This window comes from Patiria miniata, unplaced genomic scaffold, assembly GCF_015706575.1.
Source record: "Patiria miniata isolate m_02_andy unplaced genomic scaffold, ASM1570657v1 HiC_scaffold_5, whole genome shotgun sequence".
Classification (NCBI taxonomy): domain Eukaryota; kingdom Metazoa; phylum Echinodermata; class Asteroidea; order Valvatida; family Asterinidae; genus Patiria; species Patiria miniata.
Window position 1 is genome coordinate 9,663,505 of NW_024037072.1, and position 26,632 is coordinate 9,690,136.

Here is a 26,632-nt window from a genome sequence, read left to right on the forward strand (position 1 = left end):
ATGTCGGACCGAAGCCAAGGCGCGTGGGGACATAGTACAGCAGTTGGACCCCGCGGTGGCAAAAATGCAAGAAACCATTTGTGAACTTCAATTCACCCCTTCAGCTTTCGTACTGTCAATGCCTAAAAAAGAACTAATCTTGTATATCCACCTTAAAGGAGGGACTTTCATGGAAGAAAAACTACTAGGACAACAATGAAAGAAGTAATCAGCTTGATTTAGATTGATCATGATGACATGTTTCACCGCTTTCTCACCCCTCATTCCAGTACACGCCCACCACGGTTCTGGGAAAGTCGTTCTTACTGCCAATTATTCACTATTCATCATCGTATATGGAGTCATCGATATACTAATGTCTGGCACCGACATCCATGATTACGCAAATCATTAGACTAAGAAATATACTACAACTACAAAGCACTCAGTGAGCGCAAACCTCCGCCAAGGCTAAGCAATTCCCCGCCATATTGCCAGTACACCCAAAAGAAATACTCGCATAAATGGTGAAGAATCCTTAAAAAAATCCTGGATCCAGACCCAGATCCGGATCACTTCCAAAATCTAAGCGATTTGTACTTGTACCAAGGACCACCCTTAAAACATTTTCATGCAAATCCGTCCATAAATTTTTTTGAGTTATCTTGTTAACAGACAAACCAACCAACCAACAAACAAATCAACACCGATGAAAACATAACCTCCTTGACGGAAGTAATAATGATTGTTTCCTATATGTAAATAGTTATAGGAGATTTAGCGAGAAAAAGATGCAAACCTGGCAGTGGAGGTAGGACCTTAATAAAATAATGATTTCGTGCTGGTATAGTTTTACTCAAAATGAAACCCAAATGACAATTTCAGACACTTAATGTCAGTAACACTAATTTAGCGGCTATTTTAGGCTAGCAAAATTTGGCAGTGAAGCAAAAGGGAAGCATTGGGAGAAAACCCAAAACATAACCAAGAAAATTAGAAATTCTGATTTACAAACAAGCTTGAAGTAAAATAGAAGAGAACAGAATTTACGTTGAAAAAAGTTATTTTAACATTTCTGGCATTCTTACATAATCAGTCGAAGCCCAAAGGAGCAGATTTCTAGAGTTACCTTACATGCGAATCTTTTTGATTAACGAGACCCTTCAACTGCATTTTTCAAAACCCAACCCTTTACATAGATCCGATGATTGTGACTTGACAGACATCGTCACCGTACAAACAGCTCAATCTCCCGCCAACCTCAGGCGCTCATACCCCTGGCGAGTTGGATATTAATGACCGGGACAGAGTCCACGTATTATAGGATTTTTTTGGATACATTGTGCCGAAAATGAGGCCCTTGCAGGGGCTCATTTACTCTGCAATTGCACCCTCCACCGTATCCCAGGAACCCGGGGTTTATCTGGCAGCAATTATGCCCACAACAGAAGTCAATTTAACAAAGTGGTGTTGACTTTGGGTACGATAATAACAACGCAAACTTGGGAATGGCGAAAAACGATTGTGTCAACACGCTGTGTCCGAGGTGATACGACAACTGATGGTAGCGGCTTCTATTTTCTGCCCTGACTTTTGTGTCTTGTTTTTATTTGCTGGGAGTGTTTGTGTTCAGATTAGACGATGAAGACAAATTTCGTTTAGATTCGCTGATGATTCTCGAGTGGTTTTTGCTCGATTACGCTGCGCCATGAGTCGTGGGTGTTCTATATAGTCGGCTCGGAACTAGTCTCCTCCAACTAAATCTTGTGAAAATTGGGAATCTCTTAATTAGAAAATAGAAAATGCAATCGTACAAATCCAGCATCAGGACCAGCTACTGAAGAACAGCCGAGTTGCCCTACTAGTTATGGCCTTACTGATCGATAACAACTCCACGACAAAACAAGTTGAACAAATAAAAGGCATTCTTGAAATAAGGGCTCCTTCGGTGAAAAGTTTTACTGATGCAATGTGTTTAGAGGTACATATAGTTACCCAAAGAAAGCGTTTGATCATGGGCTAAAATAAATACGATTGGAATTATGCATGCCAAAACTTGAGGCAATCTCTAAACGAGAAGAGCGTCTGAGCTGGAGACTAAAATATGTTTTGAAATTGTTAGGTATCATTTAATTTTCAAGCAAAATTACTTGTCAAAAATTGACAGCGACTGGACCAAAATGTCATGCGTTGATTTGATTAGTATTCAGCTGATAATCTATGAAGGAAACTCAGTGAATGCAGCGGACAGTATTTACAGTCCTCTGCTCGGTGATTTTGGCTCTGTTCACTAAAACATTAGTCATCACTTCAAGCTTTTCGATGATACCATAATAAGACTTGGATCATTTTGAGTTTTTCCTGCATATTATGAGAAAAAAGGCTGGACTTATCTTTTGAATTGTTTCAAATCAACAACCATGACAACGGTCGTAGTTCTTCAACTTCTTAGCAACATCCTAAACGTGTGTATTTTTTTTCTCATTTTTGACTCGCCCTGTTTCCCGCCGGATTACAATATAGTATCAAAGTTCAAACAGCGCTCTCTGCGCGGGACAAGAACAAAAATGGTCCCGCTCCTTTTTACTTCAATTGTGTGATGAACTGGCGATCTGGAAGCCCGATACGATTGAGTGTGGTGGTTTCAACCCTGTTGCTGGTTATTGACTATGATTGATAGTGTTTGCCACAAGAACCCTCAACGTCACTCAAACCCAGTTTTTCTGCCCTCCCCTCCAACATTGCCGAGTTATTTTCGGTGTGTGTATTTCTGGGCTGTGTCTCATTCAAAGCTGTATATTTTGGGGAGCAGGACAGCAGTGTTTAAAAGAAAAAGAAGCCAGCAGTTAATATGTTGCCAACCGTAATGACAGTTTGAAGTATTTCGGGAAATAAAATACTTACATACTGGTATGAATGTTTGCTTAAACCAGAGGTTGTCTACTCTCTCGTCTATAGGCCTGCCGTGTGAAAATTGGAAGCCTGTCAAGACAGTTCGTACGGATAAACGTGCTAAGTCACACATTGTGATCTTTGACTCTTAATTTCCACACGTAATATTCGCTCAAATCTTAAACGTTTGATCAGTTTGACTAAATCGAAGCAAATAATGTGTTTGTCAAAAGCTTTACCTTCCAATGAAATGCGTGCAATGAAAATGAGGAACTAGGCAGTTTTGTTCAGATGAACTAGAGAAAAACGTCACCGTTTATAGAATTTTCGAGAGCTTTAGCACAGCCAGTAAAGCAGTAAGTCAAATCACAAACCAAAGCACAGGTCCAATCAAAGTCACCAGTCACTAACAGAGGGTGAACAATGATAAAGGAGTGTATATCTGTTGCACGAACTTGCAGCTTGTTGAAACTGGATGACTCGTGATGACAGACATATCTGTTTTCTTCTGTGGTATTTCCACAATTTCTGTTATAGCTAAATATTCATGAAATGTCGAGATTTTGTATAATTAATCATCACAGTTTAGTAGAAAAGCATGCGGCCTATTACAGTATCTGCATAATTTACATGTGAAAAAAATGGTATCAGATGTGGGATGTCTGTGATCCAATCATGTGTGGCTCCATAAAAATACTGCCTCATGGTGATACATCACTCAGTGACACGGATGACATGACGTCATCAATCTTCTGACCAATCAACTGACAGCGTGAGCTTCTGAGTTCTGCGGTTGTTCACGTTGTGCGTGCACGCACCATCGAGCGTGACGCGCTAAGGACCTGTCTGCTGCCCGCAGGGATACAGTTACCGCGTACGTTACGCAAGACGTTGAATGTAAAGTTCACCGTATATCCGTACGTACACGTATTCATTTGATTGAAAGCGAGCTAGGCTCGACACGGACAAACACGCACACGGTAAAGAAGTACTGCTGAGCAAGTCAACGAGTAATTACTTCCACATCCGTTCCGATTAAGTTCATCTCACCCATCACAGGGATCCGACAAAATGCAGAGTGGAAAAGGCGGTGTCAATACGATTCCCAGCAAGGCTATGGGCGGACAGCTCTTCCCACCGTGCCCGCCGCCCGTCATGAACGTCGGCCCACCACCGATGATCGACTGGCTGGCCCAACCGGACGACGACGCGGAGGGCCCCGTGGCCAAACCCCCACACACGGTCGGCGAATCGATGCCGGAGTTCGGCGCTCGTATTATGGAGACCGTCAACGCCGGCTTTATCGCATTATCCATCGCAGTGGGTAAGGAGACGGGGCTCTTCTCTGTGCTGGCCGGCTTCGAGGGGCAGCCCAAGACGTCACAGGAAATCGCTGATGAGGCTGGCTTGAAAGAAAGGTAAGACTCAAGAAAGTTTTATTTCCTTATGCCATTTGCATAAAGGCATAATTCAGGCTCACCGCAGGTAAGTGACCTGTTAAGATGAAGGGATCAAGTTGACAGTGAACCTGAGCCAGTGCTTTCAATCATTCACCGACAAACTATATCTATTGGTTTACTTTAGTCGCCGCATTTTCAGCACCCTACCAGAACCAATGTCCAGAACCATTTTTTTATCCCTCTTTTTTAGGGGGGGGGTGCCTTTACGCTTGGTAAGGAGCCCTATGTAAGATATTCCAACTAATTAAGAAAAATTAAGAAAAAAACAAGAAAAAAAAAGATAAATTTAATGAAGTCAAGTCCAGAATATATGCGATATAGTCTATTGATCGTTTTGCTCTCAGTGCTCCGATCTGTTTAAGGACCTGTTCGGCAGATTCTTTTTTGTTTGTTTAAACTGACTTAACTAGACCTATTATCATTCCTGATGTCATCATTCACTGTGTATCCTATTTTTGAATTTAAACCAAAGACATATATTAAGTCAGAGGATGTGCATTAGGTGAAAAAAATTAGGGAAAAGAAATTTAGATACAAGCCAAACAGGTATAAGCCACTGGCTTTATAGATTACAGTTACCTAACATTACCATCGAGATCCGACTTAAACAGCTTGTGTCAAAAGAGCAAGTGTCTTCCCCAAATATCATCGCTTTCATAATTCAGTTGTCTTTTTTCCTTTGTGCTTATAAATGAGAAATGAATGGATTCAATTTATAAACAAATAGAGTTTGTAACTTAACTGAGGAACATTTAAATATGACCTTGTAGCTCCGATTAACGAATACCGTGATGAAGCGCCTGCAAAGAGCCTGCCGCCTCTCCAAATCGCATCGCTTTGCGAACTTGGAGTGAACAACTAGCTGCACGGTTATTTTTCAGATTTTGCTGGATTCATCATAATCATGAGGCAGTTTTATTCCGGCTATTCCAGCGTGACTATTGCTGCGGTCTGTTAGCTTGTTTTGAAATCAGGGTGGGGTCAAAAGTGGAACAGTTTTAAGTGAAATTGTATGAGTGCTTTATAATATGGGAGCAACTTTTGACCACCAAATATGTTTGTATGTAAGCCATGCTCTCAGAATGGACCTCACCACACGCACTCATCTGTGCCAAAGTTTAATTGGGTAATGCGGGGGCAGGCGCAAGGACACGCTCGCTCTTTTTAGGGGGAAAACAGGAATTTTGTTTATCACTTTTACAGACAGACGTGCAGATATAGAACGGAAATAGAAAAACTGTGAAATTTATTTACAAGGCAGCATTTTGATTCAAAAGCATCCCTCCCACGCGCCAGCAGCATTAATGGGCCTCTAGCAATTTGCGAATACATTTTAAATTCAAAAGGCAAACCCCCCCCCCCCAAAAAAAAAAAAAAAAAACGTTGCGAGGTCATTCCGGACCAAAGGAAGTGCTGATCTCTATACAAAGTCAATTTTCGTGCGAATATTATTGCACATGACTTCGGCGGGTATCAACATTTTGAAATGCTTTATAGGAGCAACATTCAAGTATTTAATGACAGCGTTAGTGCATGCTGAAAACTCCACATACTTATCCATCAATGATGGATGTTTCAAATAATTCGTTGACGAATACAATGGTTGTTCCGTGTCGGCATTTTCTCTGGTTTTTTTGTCGTGACCTTTCTACTAAGCGATAGGTTTTATGGATACATTTTTGTTGCATGGGCCTTTCAAACTGTTTCTTTTCAAGGTCATTTTTTAATGCAGTGATATTCTGTAAGTAACTCGGATATTGCGTATACACTTGTGAATTATTTTATTTAAAAAGGCCACCTGCAGCCTCGGCCTGCAAATCTTGTTGCATTGTTACCAATATCAACACTGAGAAGCCTTAAAGGGGCAGGACTGTCCAACGAATTATGATCCAGAAGTAGTCTCTTGTAATATAAACCGCGCCTTGCAGGCTCGCGTTTGCCCCTTTATTAGTGATCAGAACAAAATGGGTATCGCTGCCCAGACATAAGAAGTCTTCTAAATTTTCTTTTTTCAACAGAGGGAATCATCTGTTTTCAGTATAAAGTAAAGACTCCCCATTTTTGGACACGCTGCCCATGTGCTTTTCAGGCCGCCAAAATAGCGTATGGTTGTTTTTTGTAGGGTAGGCTACACTTGCAACTTTTTGAATTCAAGTCTCCCTTTTCAAATTTTTTTTTTTAAATGTGCAGTTTTGGTTTATTTTATTGATATCCTGTAACCGGAAATATCATTTTCTTGTGGTAGGTGTTAGTAGCAGCTTGACACCTTATTGATCGATGGGTAGATTATATTTAAACACCAATTGAGCCGTTCTGATACTTTGTGTGCACACCAGGTGTAACTCGACTGAGGTTAAATACAGGTGTTCCTGTGTAAAATCATTTGACAAGTTTTTTTCAGGCTCACTTCAGTTCACAAACATACCGGCCACGGCGGGGGACTGGATGACAACAAATACTTATTGATATTTATTTATTGTCAGAGAGATCCCACTGCGGTGCCACTGTCATCCATCACGCGCGAATGTCATTATTGTACCCTCAACAGTGATATCTACGCCCGTGGTTTTCAGGCGTGTTTATCGGACGGGTGCACGCCGTGTCAACAGCGTACCATTTTTTCTTCCCTGACAGTCGCGATTACAAATTAATCAGTTCCACAAATTATTGATTTCTGAGGTTATGCTGAAGAGCACGGGCTACTGATAGTGTTTGGTGGTAAAGAGATAAAGATGGCAAGTGTCGTGTTAATTAATGTGGGCTTTGAGTGCCTCGTGGTGGTATAAGGAATGACTGTGACAGGAATAAATCGTTTGGCGGTTGTCGATGGACATTTGTGTTCAAGTGTGTATTTGTATATTTTTAAAATTGCAATGTCGTATGGTTTTTATTGATTGTGGATGCTGAACTTGTCTTCTCAACAGCTCCGAAAACATTGGGTCCAGAAGAGGCGTTTTCTTCGTGCTAAAAAAAACCACAATTGTCGGCATTGAGTTTACGACTTTTGGTTGATTTTGCGGCTGTGTTGAGCCCTGCTCGCTGTATAGCTGACGAGCTGCTCAGGCGACATGGGCCCTATACCGTATATGCTTGGCCCCTGTTCAAGCAATACAGATAGTTATATCATTTTGCCTCTCTCGTATGACATTTTACAAATCTCTTCAGTTTTTATGAACATTCTCATATAATTCTCAGCTTCGTCACCAGTTTGTGCGTCCTGCCTGAACTGTTTGCAACCAAACCACAATTTGACAACCCAAACATTCAGGCCGAGTTTGTGTGGTGGTCAATATTCCTCCCATCACAGTGGACTAACACGCGTGTCAGATTGGCGTTCCAGAGTCACGACGAACCGATAGTATTCGCTAGATTTGATTTCAGTTTCTCGTTTGAAACAATAAGGAGCGAGCATGCGAAAGATTGACTGTTTTAGTCGTTTAGAACGGCTCCAGTGTCTATAGTAAATGGAAAATTAATACATAAGGTTCGGCTTGCCTGTCTAAAACCAATATCGGTTCGGTCAACTTGAGTGGCTGCTATGATTTTGGTTCGGCTCGACGGTGGAATGTCGTTCTGCAACTAGTGTAAAGTGCGATCAGATATCTACGTCGTGGATCATGAATGACATGTTAGCCACTTGACACCTTCAAATATCTGATGCCATCGCGTACACTTCGGTCTTGCCATCCATCAGAAATATACACATGCCTAACTTTATGTAGACCAATACTTGAGAACTATCATCATGCACAAAATGGAACAGTTATACATTGACTTGAATGTGTGATAACATCGCATCCCTGTGTTTCACACAATCAAGAATTACTTATCTTTCGTTATCCTTGCGTGGTTTTTTTTTCATACTTGGCGTTCTGATGGAAAAATAATGACAAATTTTCACATTTGAGATTCGCGATAGGCGGATTGTGACGTTCGACCTCCGCCGATAAAGCCAGACGGCGGACGGCCCATTGAGCGGCTTGGAACACGCTGCAAGTTTCCTTTCCGTTCAGTAATCTTAATGGTGACCGTTCTATGTTCCCGGCACCCCTATGTTCCGACAAGATTGTGCGGGTTAGGGTTATGGTTATGGTTAGGAATGGGAATATGTGCTGTCGGAACATATAGGGGTGTCGGCACATATAGGTGTAACCATCTTGAGTGCAGTTACCATTCAATATAAAATAAACTCCTAACTGTGTATAGAATCGCACGTGACGGTGACTATAACACGAATTCTCCGCCATCACGATTTATGAGTTTTCCCAAAAAAAAACCTTCGTGGGAGATACTCAGTCATATCAAAGCATCCGCTGATTTCATTTCTTTCAAAATTGAAAAGGGGTAAAAATGCTACAAATATGAATTGTCTATATATACCTGTGCGTGCGCACAGACCGAACCGACTTCTTTGGAGTACCCAATAAACACGGGTCGTCTGCGGTGTTCACGACGACAACAAAAGCCCTCGTTAGAGAGTGATTTCCGCTGAGCAAATTGTTGGTTTCCAATCGGGCACGGCCGCCGCCGTCGCTTGGCCGACCAAGCGTTTAGTTGTCAACAAAGTATTATTTCTTTTTTCAATGTCACTCGCCCGGGGGCAAATACAGAATGACTGTGGGCTAAAAACACCCGAACCACATGCAGTCTCACTTCTATCAATTAAATAGGCCTATACTATAGTATATGTTTGCCATTTTTAACTTACAGAATCGTGTTCGTTGAAATAGCTACAACCTTTTGCACGCGACGACTTTGCCGTTGCACGTTACACATGCATTCTGCAGACCAGTTTACAAATTACCATACACCTATAATACCCTCACTTTCAAACCATGACAAAAACTCAAAACTCTCAAAGGTGTTATACACATATCCCGCTTTTCCAACATTTTTTTCTCTTTTTGTTCAAATTTAGGGGAAATCTGATAAACTTTTGAGTCCTGTTTTTTTCTCAGAAATCAAATTTCTCAAAACAAAAGCCACCCTTCTTTCTTACAAACCTCTTCCCTCTGTTCCAGGGGAGCGTGAGAACCTACAAATGTGATTTGGTCGGCATTTACAATTTCATACCAGTCATGTATCACAACGCTTTACGTACAGAGAAAGGGTCTGTAAGGACACGTACGATCCGCCGAACCGAGGCCGCGTCATTGGACATGTACATGTATGCAGTAACCGCCCCTCGGACACTTGACCCAAGCTACACCAACTCGGCACTCGGAAATACCAGACATCAATTAACGTAATTTCTTAGGTCAGAAATTTGGTTTGCATTAAAAATAAGTAAAAACTGGTTATTAACCATATTTCTCACTGTGACTGGTATTCAGCAGACAAGTGAACTATCTTCCAAAAGATTAAAAACAGATACAAAACCCTTGCCCATAAAAACGTGAAACTTGGTATGTCCGCGTCATTTCACGGATAGAAGTCGCTAAGTGAGTGGGACATTTTCCACTCTGTGACATATTTGAAAACCGACGGATCTTTGTAAACATTTAACAATGTGACTTTATGAAGAAAATGTCAGCAGCCGATGAGACAAGACCCAATTTTTTTATATTAATTTCAAGTCAAGCCTAACACTAATAAGAGAATTTACATTATAGATGGTGAGTAATTTTGTGGGATTAGTGAGGACAAGCGAAGCGGATGATACGCTCGTAGAACCAAAAGATGTCTTGGATTTGAACTCAAAAAGACGAGGTCGACCACTCAAATGGTTCTTTTGAAAAGAAACGCTCAAAAGAAAAGGAAATGTATATACTCCGATGCGAAGGAACTATTAGAAAGCCTACATTTCCCATATCAAATTATCTGAATGGATCGAAGGTTGGGTTCCTGTACAAGGGTAAATACCGTGCTTTTTGTACCATTATTGTAATGCGCCGCGGGCCCGAAGCAGCACAAGTGTTGGGGTTTGTCATCGCCGCGCGATTTGTTCGGCAAACACGGGCCGGCCGGGACATTGAAACAAACCAAACATGGGACAGGCATTTTGTCCTCTACTCTTCAACTTTTTGCTGGTCAGAACAAAGGGACAAAAATTCAGGTGTGTTTCCCACAAAAACGGTATTGATTAATGGAAGAATGGGAACAAAAATCATTGTCTAAGGTGTGTGTTACTGATATCCCTATAATACCCTGACCACGAACACCGCACAATTTTGTCCTCAAGTGTATGCTAAGGACTATATAATAGCTTAATTTTCTTTTCCATTTATTGAGTGAGAGTTCTCTGTTACAATGTCTATTTGTGGTTTTCCAATAAACCTACAACGAACTAAGTAGTGACATTATTTTCAAAAGCTCAGAGTTGCGATAAGTCAACATTCAAAACATAAAATCATTTGTCGAAATTCAATCAATTGGTTTACTATGAGTAAAGAGATATGTTATTATTATGAAAGCTGGATGACAACAATTACCTTTTTTTTCCGAATGAAAGCTACACCCTAACATGCAGTCCTTAGTTTTCCAATTTTAATATGATTTTCCACACACCCTCAGGAAAGGGTTAACATTTCATCACCGTCGTAATTAAAGGATTTTGTTTCCCCTTTAACATCGAATACGTCTCTTCGTGTCGTCCTCTGCACATCGCTATATTGTTCTTGTGTCATGTGAAAAAACTCTTTAAGTAAATGTTACAAAACCGTGTTACTTATACAACATTGTTCAGTCAAGCACTTCAACATTGTGTGTTTTTCCAGAGATTATCGAAACTGGTGCTTTTCCAGACTGTTGCGGGGTACACATCCCTAAGCGGTTTTCAGCGTTCGATCGATGCGGAAAAGGCTCTATACACCGCGGATAAAAGGGGTTCTCGTCCGTCCGTCTGTACGGAGCTCATCTTGTGGCACATCTTCCTGGCCCGATGCCTCAAGTGTTTGGTGTCGTGGTTTATAAAGACACCTCATATTGGACAATCCCGGATTAAATTAAGACTGCCCCCCCCCGATACATAATCGGCTTGGCCGAGATCCTGCTTAACACCACCGGAACCATTTATTCACTTTACCAGATCCTGTGGTCTTTGCACAAGGCACAAATCCGTGGTGATATGAAGCGGATTACTTGCTCCTTGTTCCTTCCCTAGTGTGGTGGAAATGGTTTGTAAATGGAGAAGGATCCGGATGATGGAAACGTGTTTTGTTCCTGTTATTTATTTTAGTCCTATCTGAATAAATAGTGATTGACAGAACTCTTTAAAGCTCGACAGATTAGGTCGGCAGACATTATAACTTGGACATTACTGCTATAAGCGGGCTGAATATCGTGAACTTCAAAGGAATCTTTTCCCTGCCACCTCTCATGCAGAGTCTTGCTATAGGCCTACATACAGACAAAAAGAACAAATTTCACGACAAAATGGAGAGTACCGGCATGACTTCACCACTAGCTAGTCCCGTGATGTGCCAGGCGAGAAGACCGCGGTTTTATGGCCCCGCGTAACGGGCCACAGTGACAGACGACACAGCAAGCACCGCTCACGCTAAATTAGTGAACAACCCTATTATGCACAATCTGACAAAAACCTATATTCGTCATTCACAATTCTAAGTTGAAATTTGTTCGTGGATGGTGTTGGGAGCATGGTTGGGAGCCATTAAACGAGACGGTCTAATTTTGACGCGCGTAAAGGGATGTGGATGAAATAGTTGGCTAAATCCCAATCGGCTAAGCACTTGGCTGTTGTAGGCCATTTAAAAAATGAGTAAACAAACACAGTGGTAACTTAAAAAAAAAAAACCAACATCACACGAAAACGATAATGTTGAAGGAGTGAAACAGGAACCAAATAAAATTGATATACGTATAAATTAAGATTGATTTCTATAGAGAGTGGGTATCGGTATATGCATACAAAATTGAATTTCATATTTATTAACAAGGTGTAACTTGGCTGTTCAGAACTTCGTATGGGATTTTGTCCGTATGCATGGGGAACAGACACATACGCATGGAAGCCCCGTCGAGTTAGTTAATAATTCAATGTGAATAGTATAATTAATGATCATACATATCTGCGGTGTATATTGTACAAACACCTCGTCCGATTTGACTAGAAAACAGTCCGCTGTGTGCGAGTTGGACTGTTTTCTTGTTAAACATGTTAAATATAACTAGCCTGTTTTCAGAGTATATACAAACTCCAACTTGTTAACGAGCAACATTATACCGTGGGACATAAGGCAAAAAAAGTCTTTGTTGCTTCTCCTGTTTTCCAACGGACGTTGCAAGCGATCAGTCCATGCCAGTTGAAAACGAATTCACACGCACCTCGGTGTTTTGGAAGATGTATGGCGGCCTATATATTCTTGCTGTCTTGAGGGAGAATGCTTCAGGTTTTGTGATGGGAAGCTGGCTGTCGCCAACAGACGAAGGCTTGGTGTAGAATGAAGAGAGTTGGAAGAATGATCGGCAAGGCTAGGCACGCGTCAAGTATGCGAGACATTCACTGGATCGTAAAAGACTTCATCTCAAGATTTCATCCCGAAAGTTGTAGATGGGGAAGACGGCGAAGAATGCGGTTCACAGTCTTTGAGCCCAATTTCATGTTCGCATCGAAACATTTGAACGAGTGTAACTATTCGTCTTTTGTAACCATTTATTTCCTTTTGATAATTGAATTTGCAGCAGTCCACCTATAGCAGTGTTGTATAGTACTCGTTTTCGTACCCGCACTCATGACAAAGTACTCGTACGCATTCTTGCAAATATTCTCCCGCAAGAGTTGATTTTTTTTTAAGAGGAACGTGCAGGAAAAGAACCAATTTTCTGCTGTTTGGGAGACGTTTCGTATGTTTAATATTTAACACTTGCCCATTGAAACTTGCTCCTACTCGTGGACAGTGGTACTCGTATACTCGTATTTTTGGACAAAGTGCCTCGTACTCGTACACGTCGTACTCATGGCAAAGTACTCGTAGTCATACTCGCACTCATACTCGTAGTCATGGCTGAGTACTCGTACTCGTAGTCGTAACACTTACCGATTGAAATTTGCTTCTACTCGTGGAAAGTTCACTCGTACTTGTACGAGTGTACTCGTACTCAAGTACATTTTGGTACTCGTACTCGTACTCTTGGAAAAAGTTGCCTTATACTCGCACACGTATGCATACTCGTGACAAAGAAGTCGTACTCATATTCGTACTCACTGCAAAGTACTTGTACAGTATGCATAGGCGTCGCGGGGGCACCCCCCCCCCCCCGGAAAACGAAAAAAAAAAAAAAGGAAAAAAAAAAAAGGAAAAAGAGGTGCGAAACCATATTGTGGGTAGGGCAAATGCTCCCCTGCTCACGCTCGGAAAAATGATAAATTGAGAATATAATGAAAAGGTTAAGGAATTTTCGTGACAAATTTGCTTTGCCCCCCCCCCCCGAAAAAATCCTGATAACGCCCATGACTGTATGATGACCTCATCCTGACAGTCACAGCTTTCAAAATCCCCCAATATTCCCTCCCTTTCTGTACATTTCCAGAATTTTTGTTTCTGTACTGATTTCCGGAAATGTCGAATCCGCTTTCTGATTCACCCAGTGAGTTAACAACTGAGGTATGGCAACGGACCTGTAACGCCACGTCGTATGCAGTGAACAAAATCGCTTGTCTCCCTGGCAGCCGGGAATTCACTGGAGGAACAAAAGCTGCACCCGGCGTAAAATGCCGGAACGATTTTGTGGTCACACACCATTTCACTTTTTAAGTCTGAAGATATTTCAGTTGACTGCCGAGCCGCCGCCGCCGCCGTGTCCTTTCAAAATAATTTGAGTACCGGATATGATGGAATATAATTATGGGAAGGCCATTTCTGTAGCTGTTTATCGTGATTGATATTTTTCCTGTGTTTTGTACACTTTCAAAAGATATTATATGAACTGTGACACAAAAACATGTTACACAATCTGCCAAACAGAATGCCCTTTGCCTCAGTTTAGTAGGCTATCATCCTTGTGTCTGGGTTTTTTTCTAGTCAATTTCAAGAAAATGTGTGGGTTATTTTTCTATTCCTATTAATTTTCATGAATAGGATATTGCTTTAAGACGTTGGTAATTTAATGTAGACCTGGCGGCTGGCCACTAAACTCGGTTTGTGAAAGGTTCCTTTGTATTTGAAGGTACATCGAAGGTTGTATAAAATATGATGTAACTCCAGAAATTTAAGTCTGTGAAAAATTAAAATACAAAAGGCCTGACACAAGCCGCACCTTTTCCAATTTTGGAATACCTAAACAGCCGTCGACATATTAGTCCATTGCATTACATAGATCACGCCAACCAGACCCGCAGCTTCAGCTTCGTCTGTGGCTCGTGTATATAGTCAGAAGTCAAATAAAACGCTCTGGCTGTGGCTTCCAATAGGAACCGGTGTACAAATTAAGGGGGTCCCAATGGCCACGGCATTAAATCCCGTAGCCAGTGCCTGAAGCGCAGGTGTATTAGCCGGGGTGTGAGAAACGACCTCTGAATGCCCTTCAAATATACAAGAGCAAATAATGTCTGTATCTTTCAACCACAAGAGTAATTGTAAGACAGCAGATGGATGGATGGATGGAGGGGGTGTGTTTAGGCCACGAGGCCCCCTCGCCCCTGACAACTTTCCACGGGCATTTTTTCTCCTTTATTGATTAATTCGAAGAAAAAATCTCTCCACCTTCGGGGGTAATCCAATCAAATTTACCACATTACGCAAATGTTACGCCGGTTATATCCGGTAGGCCTGGAGTAATACCTCGCGGTCCACCGCTGTCGGTCTGACGATTACAGAAATTGTTTTAAAAAATTCTTTAAAAAATGCCCAAAGCGGTACCGAAAATATTTCTGCTTTTCACACCCGGGCCCTTTCTTTCTTTCATTTCTTATTATTGGGGATTTTTTAAGAGGCTGTGTTTAAGCCAATTAAAATGGCCTTGAACTTGTCATCAACAGCCGCTGGCTCGGCGTAATCAGCTTAGACCGAATACTTTGTGGCGGAGAATGGGATATGGCCCGGGTTGGAAGTGGTGGCGGGGGCTTGTGAATGGCGTACTTCTCCCCCGTGTGCTCTCAGGGCTGTATACCCTGCTGCTTGAATGCTAGGCATGGCCCCGGGATATTCTCTCATTAATATTATCGCCTCGCCAATTGGCGATGCTGTTAAGTCCCCAATCAATCTCGCGCTCAAACATCCCAACTACTCCACATACTCGCTAAGCTCTCCATGATGGTATTATTTCCAACTTACAAAAGAAGGGTTTGGGTTTTTCCTTTCTCAATTTTTTCCACCTCGCTCCGGACGGAAGAAAAGAGGGAGAAAATGACACAATGGAGAACCGAGTGTCGGGAAAGCGGCTTTTGAGGAGCGATTTAAAGGCGAGGGGGAATTTTCTTAAGCCTTGCCCGAGGGATAAAGGCATATACCGAGCCATTCTCGTCCGGCTCAAGCTCAGATCAAACTTCTGATGGCCTTGGCTTTGGTTGGTACGGAAAACTAGGCCACGTCGTCGGGGGTTTAAAGGGAGAAAAACAAACAACAAGAAGGAGGAATGAAAATTGGGGTGAGCCATGGCGAGATTGGCGACAACTGATAGGAGAACTAACTTATCGTCTTTCCTCTGACAGTTAACCGGAAATGTCGTTTTGGCCAATTTCTTCCCGTTCCTTAAGTTTCTTTTGAAGCATCAAGAAATAAACTGTTTGAGACAGAATTTCTACTGGACAATTTGACCTCAGAGTTAACAGAATACGAGTAAACCAAACTATATAAATACCTATAGATAGAGTCGCGAGTGCAGAAAAACACACAAAACACTATCAGGCCAAGTTTACTCTCTCTTTTTATTCAAAAAAATCCTCCATAGGCCTATGTCATTGAGGTAAAGATTAGGTCGTAGGTATGTAAGTTGGAGGTTTCTGTTCAGAGAGTGGGGCCAAGTGATTTTCAGTTACAACCACATGGAGTACACTACGGCCAGTACACACGTCATGACCAACGTTTCAAAGATGGAGAAATCAGTCAGGTGGCATGACATTGTGGCAGGATGTTAGGGGAAAGACTTAAAAAAAAAAAAAAAAGTATTGGGTACCACATTTGTCCACCCACACCAATCTTGTGCTTTTAGCCTTGTGTGGGACTCTCTGGATGTATTCGAAACCCCGTTCCGAGTGACCCGCGAACAGTGTTCTCGGTGGGTGAAAAGTTAAGATGGCAGCCGCCGTATGATTAAAACGCTGAATGAACAGAAGGGATAACTGGTGATACGAAAATCCCGGAACAGCTTTAACATTGGCAAAGACAAGGCTGAAAAGTCCACTCCTTAACCACGTACAATCCTTTTTTTATTATTATTACTGCTCCTGCACTGCATGAGTGCTTTAAATTTCATGCACAAAAAATTAACGCAAGTTCCAGTAGGGGCCGAAGTCCGCCATCTTTGTTCTTGACGTTCTGCATCTACTCCCCAATATATGGGGAGTGAATATCTTGTTCGCCAACACTGTTCGCGTGTTGGTTCCCGTCATTGAACACGAGAACGGGGTTTCGAATACGCCTTCTGTGTCAGCACGAGACCCCTATTTAAGTTTCAACATGTTTCCAGTAATATGATGTAAGGGCGGGTCCAGTTTGGATGAAGGGGGAGGGGTTTAGCTGCCGATAGGGAGTTTAGCAGGCATTTTTTTGCGGCCGTAGAGGATAATTTAGACCCCCTAAATCACCCGTAGATCCGCCACTGTTGTGCTTTTAGTGTTTGCGTCTCTGGGCTGATCGAGTTTTCCTATATATTAAGAATAACTCATTTCAAGTGCACCATTCTTGGTCTTCAATTACATGGAGTAGCTACAGAATGCCTTTTTGTTTTGTAAATATTAAGTTCCCTCGTGGTATCTGGAGATTCTGGCGTGCTTTCTTAGATACAGACCAAGTAGGTAATTCAAGACCTTTAAGTACTTTATTTGGGTAGAACTGGGGGCGCTTCAGAGGATATTGTGCAAAACATCCACCTCAGCCTCTTCCCAATGGCGTCGAGCTGCACGCTACCACTGCCTGCTCTGACACGGCGTTTCATATAGTTGTCTTTCGGACATTGCAGTTTTCGTTTGATCGACCTCATAATCAGTCTCTGCCTAAATTTTCAGAACCACCTCAATAATTTCAGGTACGTCTGCAACCTTTCCATTTTCCCAACAGTGCAATAACCAGAATTTGAACCGCACTTGTTTATTTCGTGAAGAATATTGTTCTAAGCCTACGCCACTTTTCTTTTGTTATTCAGCACTTGTTTTTGAGCGCTTGTTATTGAGTTTCAGTATCTGGAATCCCATAACCAGCGTAGTAAACAACCGCATAAATTGAAAAGCTACATTCCAGCTATAAATTTGTTCAGTTGCCCCCTCGTTCATTGACGACATCTTCAAACTCAAGGCCAACCATATTTTGCCTCGTCACGCGTCATGGGCAGGCGCGCAGAGTTCTCGCTATGAAAGCCCTCACATTTGCCTTTTGTTCCAAAATTGTCGCTCCGTTCAACTTGGGTGGACTCTTTCCGGTAAACAGGTAGCAACCGTATCGCCCCTGTAATAACAAAATCAAAACAAGAAAAACACTCTTCATATTTGTTGGTTTCCCATCATTTGTTGGGTTTTTGGGGGGTTGGGGTTGGGTTGGCTAACTGCATGCCACCAGCCGCTTTAACGCTGTTTTCCGTGTATGTCTGGTGACTGACTGAATGATGCTTCACTAAGTCCTACAAATAATGGGCCGATACTTGGTCAATAATGACCCTGTGAAACCCAAACTGACTCCAGAAAGCCTGATTAGCTCGGATCAACATTGTATACAATTTTCTTTTCTTCCAACATCTTTTGGGAAAGTTTCTTGGCAGCTTGTTATTTTTTTGTTTGTGGTGTTCGGAGCAGGTGGAGGCTGCCGCGCGGAGCTTGATGCCATTGAAGACACACGGTTGACTTATTTGATTCGGTCAAGTTTATTCGTTCCACACACGGGCTGGCTTGACGGTCGACAACACGACAATAAAAAGGCTTCATTTCCACCCAGCCACGACTAATGACGTGTTGTTTCTGTCAATATAAAATCGTTAACTTCTTTGATGCTTTTGTGAATGCTTTTGACACCTCTTTTTGGAGTGAATTTCTGTCGGAATCAATTGAGGGGGAAAACTCGGCACCCCAACCTGACTCGTTAATCGTATTCTTGTTGAGGATTTATGTGCCTAATTGTCATTCTCAGCGTATTATGAAAAGAAATAATAAAATAAAATTGAATTGAGCCTGCTGTCGAAACCAAGAGTGAAAAAAAACCTGTGAGAAAGGTTGTCTTTTGGGCATTTGTATTTTCAGCTTGGAAAGTTTAGGAATGCTTAAAGACGTTGTCACATCATATACTTTTCATGATGATGACCTGATCTTGACCCTCTATGAAGAAAACGCTCTCTACGTTTTCATCTTGTTGCCCACACGCCTCGTTTTTTGTAGAATCCAAGTACCATTCTGTTGTTTGTTTACAAACGTGAAGCACCATTTTGTACTTATGAAGCGTGGTCTGTACCAATATTTGCCTTAAACCGTTGTGCGTTCTCAGCTTGAGCGTTCAAGATGGAAGAAGATTAACGGCCTATCTCATGTAGGCTTTTGTCATTACTTGGTTGTACTCTATACATAGTTGCCAGGCAGTTTAAAAACTTAGAAGTTTTCTTTGATTTTTTTTATGTAAAACTTGGCCGCCTTCTGCATGAGTTTGCAACACAAAAAAACTGGTTGGAAAAGTTACGGCTTTAGTGTAGTAAACGAAGTCTATTTTTATAACTGGCAAACGGACACACGGTAGTCCTATTACACGATCGATGCTAGTTGCTCCAAGTTGAAGGTCACAGTTGTCCCAATTTTAAAAAGGCTTTCAAGTTAACGTCTTTATATTTCAGCAACCTGAAGCATTTAGCATTCACGTATTGTTCAGCTTCATATAGCTAAAATGCGGCTCTGGTAAATTTTTGGCAACTTCGGTTTCCGCCTTTACGATTTTGAAAAAAGAAAATTTGAAATGAATCTCCTTGTGTTTACCGACGAGCCGAGTTCGTCTGCGGGTCGCCTTCTCGCCCGGGCCTCCTCAATCGATCCGGTAAATCGCAGCCTACAAAGCTAAGTGTTATGCCTGGTCGTTGAGTAAATTTAGACTGTGTAATCTGCCGAATATAGCGGGAGCCGATCGAGCCGAATAAAATGAATTTACGCGGTAAAATGATTCTGCGGTACACAAACGATGTAACCGATCCCCGCGTGTTCTTAGCCGCCGAATGCATAACCCAAGATTTCCCTCCCAGAAAATACAGCTAAGAGGGTTGACTTTATTCTCCAAATGTCTTCCTTATTATGATTATCAAATTACTTGGAAACTAAGACTCAATGAGGTCAGCCGAGCGAATATTGGAGTATTTCTACGATGTATGGTTAGATTCAGTGTATTTCATTCCATGAAGGTGGTCTGTGTTTCAATAAAAATTGTTATATTTTTCAAGTTTTTCCCCCTTAACCTGGCTATGACGAAACATAGGCCTACATGCAGCTATACTAGTTTTTATTTTCAAATGCTATAGAATGTGCAACCACATTGCATTATGACGAGGAAATAACATTTATATTTTTCCATTCGAGTTTTCGGGGAAAAGTCTTTATAAAGTTGTCTGAATGGCATTATTTTTAGTATGCAGTTGTTGAAATATTGAGATGGCTTCTTAAAGAGATTTCACCCTTCATTAAATCAAATCTACTCATGTTCTTTCTTTCTTTTTCATGATGGCCTTAAGAAAAAAGGCATACGTTTCGCCATTAAAATGCAAACAAAGTCATGCATGGTTTGCACAGTTTCAGCATGTGCGTGATTCTCCCTCCACGCCTAACAGAGTGTCCACTCGATTTAACAGAATTACAAGGCAACCGAAAAACCAATTAGCGACTTATTTCAATTTTTAACTGCCTCAATGCCAAGCTGCGATCCGGACAAATTGGGAGCGCGCGCCCCTCGAACCGAGGGGCAAATTGGATAACCGAGCGCTTATAGAGCTGTTGACATTTTGGGGAATGATTTTTATTTGTTTTTTTATTTGATACATTGCAGGTACGTGCGAGAATGGCTTGGGGCTATGACGACCGGGCGTATCGTCAATATGGACGCCAGTGGGAAGCGGTTCTTTCTCCCTCCGCACCGGGCCATCTTCCTAACCACCCCGGGGCTGGGCTACGAGCTGACGATCCTGGCCGCCGCCCTGCCCATGCAGGGGAAGGTCTTCAACTACATCATCGACAGCTTCAAGCGAGACGGCCCTAGAGGTTGGTCCTGCAGGTTTTCATTATTGGTCCCCATAACGTATGCCATCACGCACGGCCGCCAAACCACTCCCGTCGCATGATAGGGCGCAAACTCCGTTGTACACAAATAAAAGACACTGCAAGACTATAAAACATTTACCAAATAGCTTTTCTTTAAATCAGTTATCTTTTTATAACGTTGATACCTAAAGTTTAATCCCAGCTTTATACAATTACATTGTTATAAGTATTAATATGGTGGGCGGTGACTTCAGATCAAACAGCAATAAGCTATTTAGGTTTGGAAATCACTGGTTGGAAATCAGGCTTGTATGAGTTTGTGCAGATGGCGTTGTGTAGCCAACAGTGTCTGATTCAACGACCTCTATATATACTGACTACTGCATGTTAAGTGGCCAGTGCGACTTGAAGCAACTGATCCTCCATCTTGGATCCACAAACATCTAGGCCTAGATCTGTATAGTTGAGTTTGTCCCCCACTTAAAACAATTCCCAAATCCCCCCTACATAATAAATTGTTCTCTTGATGTTGGCCAGTCCTAGGAATGGACTGCTCTCAAAAGCCAGCCAGAAAATACCATTCTTAGTTTCGCCGTCTTAACTCTTGAAAAAAATCCAAATACCAACTTTACTGCGCGTTCGTCATAGGTGCCCCAATATGGCGGACTCTGCTTTAATACGTTGACTTAAGAAAACAATATCAGCCAGTCAAGTTAGTTTAGAGGTCAGTGGTCTGATTATCCAGCTACCTTGAGACGGCTGGACATAATGTTAAGTGACCGAAATAAAGAGTGAACGCAGACGTACGTTTTAGGTTTGCGAAGCATCAAAAGCTCTTGTTCCAGCTCATTAAACGCAGGATTCTGCATTGAGCTTTGATAACTCCAGACCTTGGCGATATGTATTAAAATTGCGGGAGATAAAATCAATTGGCTAAGAGAAATTCAGTGAAATGTTCAATACATGTATTGATTATTAAATTTCGTATTAAATTAATGGGCCATGTAACATTTTTGTTACATGTATAGATGGTTCCGTTATCAATTACAGTGAAGAAACCACTTCAGTGACACGTGATTGTTAGATTTCAAAAACTGTAATCTGTTCAGGTTGACTAGAAAAAATGTTAACATGACTAGATTTTTATGGTCAGTTGAATTCAACCAAAAGTATTCAAAAATAGCATTTTTAGGCACGATTTTGGCTGACAAATCTACGGCGAATGGACACTACTCGAAAGCTACAACAATCGGCGGATGTTATCCGTAACAACAAGAGATTTCCTGTCAGCTCTCGAGTGCGAAAGAACCCCGGTCTGTATTTTGACTGTTTTGTTATAAGAGAAGGTTTGGTGACGTTTTTCTGTCTTTATTTTATCATTTATAGGTATTTCCTACGAGCATTTCGGTGACTTTCATCGCTTCATGAACGCCTGCTCGTTGATATGGTGGGATCGCCATCTTGTCTCCACATTTATCCCAACAATACCGGGACTCAAAGACATGCTAGGTGAGGCAGTATTGATATGAGGACAGGTGGTTTGATGACTTTCCATATTCTAAACTTTGGGGTTTTTACCTTGTTTTCAGTCTTTAGAGTCCAGCTACATTTTATGCCAACCAACGCACACTTCCTATACCTGTCTATCAAACAGTGTGCATTGACCAATTAGATCACGACTTTTAGTCAGGCGATTGCAGAAGCTCGGTCTACCTCGGTCACCGGCACTGTGGGAAATGTTCACATACCAGAGGTGGGCGGGGCTTACTTAGCCAAATCCGGAACAGTCCATTTAGTCACAAGCTATACTGGAATCAGGTCTCAAGCTACTCAAGTGAACTCAGATAACTATTCAAAAAACAGTGAGTAGGGCCAAACTCAAGTTAATGACTGCAGAGGCATCATTGTTCAATCCCTGTTACGTATAACGTTGCGACTTGTGATTGACTTGCAATATGACTTGTGATTGACTTGCTATATGACTTGTAATGAACTTGTGATTTAAATTGATGTAATGATGTATTCGACTACAATTCTGCCAAAAAATGTCATTTTCTCGTACTTAATTGTTTGTTTTTTAATGTTGTCTATGTCTTCAGAGTCGGGTATATCAGTGCTGGACTTGGGCTGCGGCGAGGGCGGAGCCAGTTTGATCCTTGGCGAGGCGTTCCCACAGAGCTCGATCCTAGGCGTAGACATCTGCAGCCACGCCGTGCAAGAAGCCAGCAAGGCAGCCGCCGATCGGCAGCTGACCAACAACGTTCGCTTTATGGAGCTGGACGCGCACGACATCCCAGACGACTGGGCCGGAAGGTTCAAATACGTCCTAGCCTGGGACTCCATCCACGACATGGCCAATCCTGGGAAGATCCTTGAGCGGGTCCGTAAGATCCTCGCTCCCGGCGGCATCATGTCCGTCTTAGAAGTCAACGCTCGCTCTGAGATAGCCGACAACATGGACATGCCCTTTGCTTCCACCTTCTACACCAACAGCATGTTCCACTGCATGTCGGTGCAGCTGCACGCCGGCGGTGAGGGGCTGGGTAACATGTGGGGCCGCGAGAGGGCGGAAGAGACGCTACGGAGCGGAGGGTTCAAAGTCGAGACCTTCCCATCACCTTTTGAAGGCTCGTTCAACTGCCATTTCTTATGTAGACTAGACAGTGAATGACTGGTGGGCTGGGCCTGATTGGTTTATTTTAAAAGGTGGGGAAGTATGCAATATAGGCCTACACCATGAAATTATACAGCAAGGAAAAAATAAAGCTAATGGATATGTTTTATTGTAGAGAGTTTATTGGGTGTATAGAAGCCGTAACATTTTGGGAATAAGCCGAATCTACAAGTGTCTCCAACTACAGATGGCTAAAACTTGTGATAATTATGGGAGCATGATCAGAAAGCGTACTAAAGAAATTGAAGAATTTCTTGTTCTGATGAAGTATCTTTTATTAAAAAAGAACATCTTTATACCGTACCATATTTTACAACATGTAGCCACAACAGATATGAACTACCGGAATAGTACATTTTCATTTCATATTAATTGCTTGAAATTGCAGTTCGAAATCTCTGTTTCATATCATCCCCCTGAAACTATCTGCAGTTTTTTTCAGGATGTGAAATCGTCAACCTCGTAGAGTACTTGCGCAGATGGAATACCGAACTGGCATATTATCGGTGAAACTTCAGAACACTTTTTGCCTTTGAAAATTATTCGGCTAGAAACGAAACGACTGACCGTCTATCTATATAACGAATTGTATTACTGTAGTCGTAGTCTGAAGCAGGTTTGTTTTATTTCGTATAGGCCTCCGTATTGAAACAAAGACATTGACATAATGGAGAACCGCCGACGTAGGGCTTGAAAGCTAGCTCAGTTGGTAGAGCAGCAGCGGAGTTTTGTAATCCGGAGGTAGCAGGTTCAAACCCCGCTCCAGTCGATGTCTTTGTTCAATTTTCTAAGGATTGAAATTGGAATGAACAAATTCACAACTGAAGTAACGGTAATTTGCGGGTCAGTATCGCACATATGGAACATATTCAAGGCATTCTTGGCTGGGCTGACAGTTGGTTTGTGAGCAGGTAATTGATTGTTAATGATTCAAATTATACCTAATGAATTTATTCGTCAAAATGTTCAGGTTGTGTCAGTTTTTACCAAGTTGAACGCGATATTCTCCTCACAAGGCACACGATTTAAACGCCGTTAAATACTTATAGGACAGGGGCGGATCCAGCTTGAACTCGGGGTGTTAGCCCCCCCCCCCCTGTAGATCCGCCACTTTAGTATGATTGTTTATTTCTAATGGAACCAAGGTATTCTCATAAGCAACTTGCTTGTCCATTGCGGTATGCCAGTGTGAAATGTTCACCTTATTCAATGGATTTTGAAAAATACATGACTCCGAATACTCAGGTATAGAGACAAAAAAAACACACAATCCACAATGTCAGCCCAGGCTGCATTCGAACTTGGGCCACGAAGAGAAGGCAAGAAAAACACTATACATGCACTATGTCCTTCTGATTCCTAGATGGGCAGACTCATTAACACAGAATACGGGTCAGACTCGGGTACCGGTACGATCCGGGAATGAAATTGAATTATAGTAAATTATTGTACATAACTATCAAAGTCAAAAAGTAGGCAGCGTTATCTTCTAGAATAGTGGGCACAGGAAAGTTTGGTCGCGATTCTCTAAAGGATGTATTCCAATGGATGAAACCTCTCAAGTTTTGTCGACAAGTTGGTTTGTCGCTCGTCAGCCAACATACAAAGCTTCAATCTCGATTATAATATTGCTTTTCTGTTAAAAATGTGAAACTCTTTATGTATAGTTATTTTATGACATTGACAAAAAGCGCTGGCTTTCGAACCGTTTTGTTCTCTTTTAGCACTGCAGTTACAGATTTACACAAATTCGTGGTTACTTACTACGTTTCCTTTTTATTATCATTTTATTTAATTATTATTATTATTATATTTTTGGCACTGAAACCAAGGAATCCTCAAAAGCCCCATATAGGCACTGTAGCTCGCAAAGCATGAAGAAACCTGCAGAGAGGAGACAATGAGAAGAAATTACAGTTTTAGAGGTGGGAGGAAAACCCCAGAAGAATAGTCTGGGGAAAACCCACGGAATCAGGCAGGGACTGAAAACCCAATCCACATGTGGACCAGAGCAGGAATCGAACCCGGGCCATAGAGGTGGAAGGCGAGGACAGTAACCACTGCGCCAACCTGACTTGATCAGGTTGGTCGATGTGACCAACTGACGCCTCTGTACTTTTGTTCCTGTAAATAAACCATCAGTTGGGTCTTGTTCCCGTCGTGCACTCCTATAGTGAAACTGTGTCCAATGTTATGAATATGCCAAGCAATATTCAGGTTTTTCAGTTTTACATACACAATAGTAAAACAGCTCACAAGCAATGTACTCCATCAGGCGATTAAAATTGCAAAAAAAAATTCTTTTATGTGGGTTTTATGCTCTTTGCTCGCAGTGGAGTTTAGCTTGGGTGAACCATGGACGAATAATAAGGCTATTGCAGCCGATACAGACGCGGCCTAAAATTAAGCCTGCGATTGTAAAAGTTTTTTTAAATAATTTCATCAAATTTTTGAATAACCCAATGCTACATGTTTGACCTGAGTACAATATGTAGCTCGCTCTCTTGCAGCGAAGAAAATTTAAACATTAGGGTACTCGCCTCTCCATGGTAAGAGATGGTTTATAACTTCGCACTTTTTAAAAATATTTCTTACTCTTTGTTGCATGAGCTAAATCGTGTATGCTGCTGGAATGTTAGGTCTAAACTGACTGGAAACGTATAAGTGTAAGGCATATCTTTTTTAAGATCTGTAAAAAGTTGGTGGTGAAATAATTCCGTGGTTTGTGGTTTTTTAACAAAACAAAATGGTAGGCATAGTTTGTAAAGTTGTACATGTGGTTTTTAGTTTGCAATGTTTCTGCTTTTATTTCGTTTTGTTCGTGAACGAGGCTGGATCAATGTACATAGTGGATGGACCATTTTTATTATAATAACTATTATTATGCCATAGTGTGAATAGAATACGTTTGAACATTTTCTTTCTTTTTTTGGAAAGTACTATTGGCGTTGTATTTAATAAAATGACTTGAAACGTGATTATAGGCTCTTTTTGTGTTATTGTCATGAGAAAATTGTCTCTGACGTTACACTATCGATAGAAAACATCGTCGGATATCTGAATTTCTAATGTTTATGAACAGAAACGAATATGAAAACGTCAGGCTCACAGGCAGAACACTAACAAAACACACAAAGAATTGATCTTTTTTTGCAACTTCAGTTCCGATTGCTATGGCGTACGTTTGATCGGTGACTATAGAGAAAGTTGATGAAAATGAGGAGGGAAATACTTAAATTTTGTGAGTGGAGGAATTTCGCATTATTTTTTATCATATAAAATCAGGATATATGT

The 26,632-nt window shown here is 41.6% G+C and overlaps 1 protein-coding gene across 1 annotated transcript; it reads left to right on the plus strand.

Annotated features, from left to right (window-relative positions):
• The first annotated feature begins 3,700 nt into the window (after positions 1-3,700).
• Positions 3,701-26,316, plus strand: LOC119740778. Its single transcript, XM_038216199.1, has 4 exons — positions 3,701-4,289; positions 20,453-20,664; positions 22,051-22,173; positions 22,764-26,316. The coding sequence occupies exons 1-4, from the start codon at positions 3,943-3,945 to the stop codon at positions 23,333-23,335; spliced, it is 1,254 nt and encodes a 417-aa protein (XP_038072127.1). The 5' UTR covers positions 3,701-3,942; the 3' UTR covers positions 23,336-26,316.
• The last annotated feature ends 316 nt before the right edge of the window (positions 26,317-26,632 follow it).

Excerpts from the sequence above, each read along its gene's own strand:
- LOC119740778 (XM_038216199.1), top strand. The coding sequence starts at position 3,943 with ATGCAGAGTGGAAAAGGCGGTGTCAATACGATTCCCAGCAAGGCTATG. Across the intron at positions 4,290-20,452 it reads GAGGCTGGCTTGAAAGAAAG|GTACGTGCGAGAATGGCTTG; the intron begins GTAAGACTCAAG and ends GATACATTGCAG. Across the intron at positions 22,174-22,763 it reads GGGACTCAAAGACATGCTAG|AGTCGGGTATATCAGTGCTG; the intron begins GTGAGGCAGTAT and ends CTATGTCTTCAG.